Raw genomic sequence first — 397 nt, 5'->3', positions numbered from 1 at the left:
TGACAGATCGACAAAATCTGTTTGTGCATTACAGTGCTGAAGTTGGAGAGAGCGATTTCTCTCGCATGCGGACAGAGCAGCGACTTCTTATTGATTTCCAGACCTTCCCGACAAAGTTTGTCGAGCTTCTAGAAGAATGCTGTCTCTCTTCATCTCCTATACACCCTCCTTACCCGTCTCCAGGCGGAGTGCCGTCTCCCGCGTGTCTCCCTGCACAAAGGTAAATGCCAGTTGGTTTATCAAGAGATTTACGGAGAGAAACAGCAAGACGATAGAGGTGGTAAGAATGTGGATATCTTTGCTTTTTCATGCTTTTTCCTCTCTCTAAAGCTTCTCTTCTCCAGTCTACGTGTCTTCGTCTTCTTCTCAATCTGTTTCTTCTTTTTCTTTTTTGACG

The 397-nt window shown here is 45.1% G+C and overlaps 1 protein-coding gene across 1 annotated transcript in view; it reads left to right on the top strand.

The window, feature by feature from the left end:
* The window catches only part of CSUI_003172 (spindle assembly protein), a gene marked incomplete at its 3' end in the record, with an annotated part of 3,903 nt that continues 3,506 nt past the window's right edge, over positions 1-397 (top strand). Inside the window, exon 1 of the mRNA XM_068063370.1 lies at positions 1-220. Coding sequence (XP_067924655.1) covers positions 66-220 — 155 coding nt within the window. The remainder of the gene's footprint in view (positions 221-397) is intronic.

This window comes from Cystoisospora suis (assembly GCF_002600585.1).
Source record: "Cystoisospora suis strain Wien I chromosome Unknown contig_1378, whole genome shotgun sequence".
Lineage (NCBI taxonomy): Eukaryota > Apicomplexa > Conoidasida > Eucoccidiorida > Sarcocystidae > Cystoisospora > Cystoisospora suis.
The sequence above is the reverse complement of the archived record's forward strand: the minus strand, read 5'-3'. Positions and strand labels throughout refer to the sequence as shown.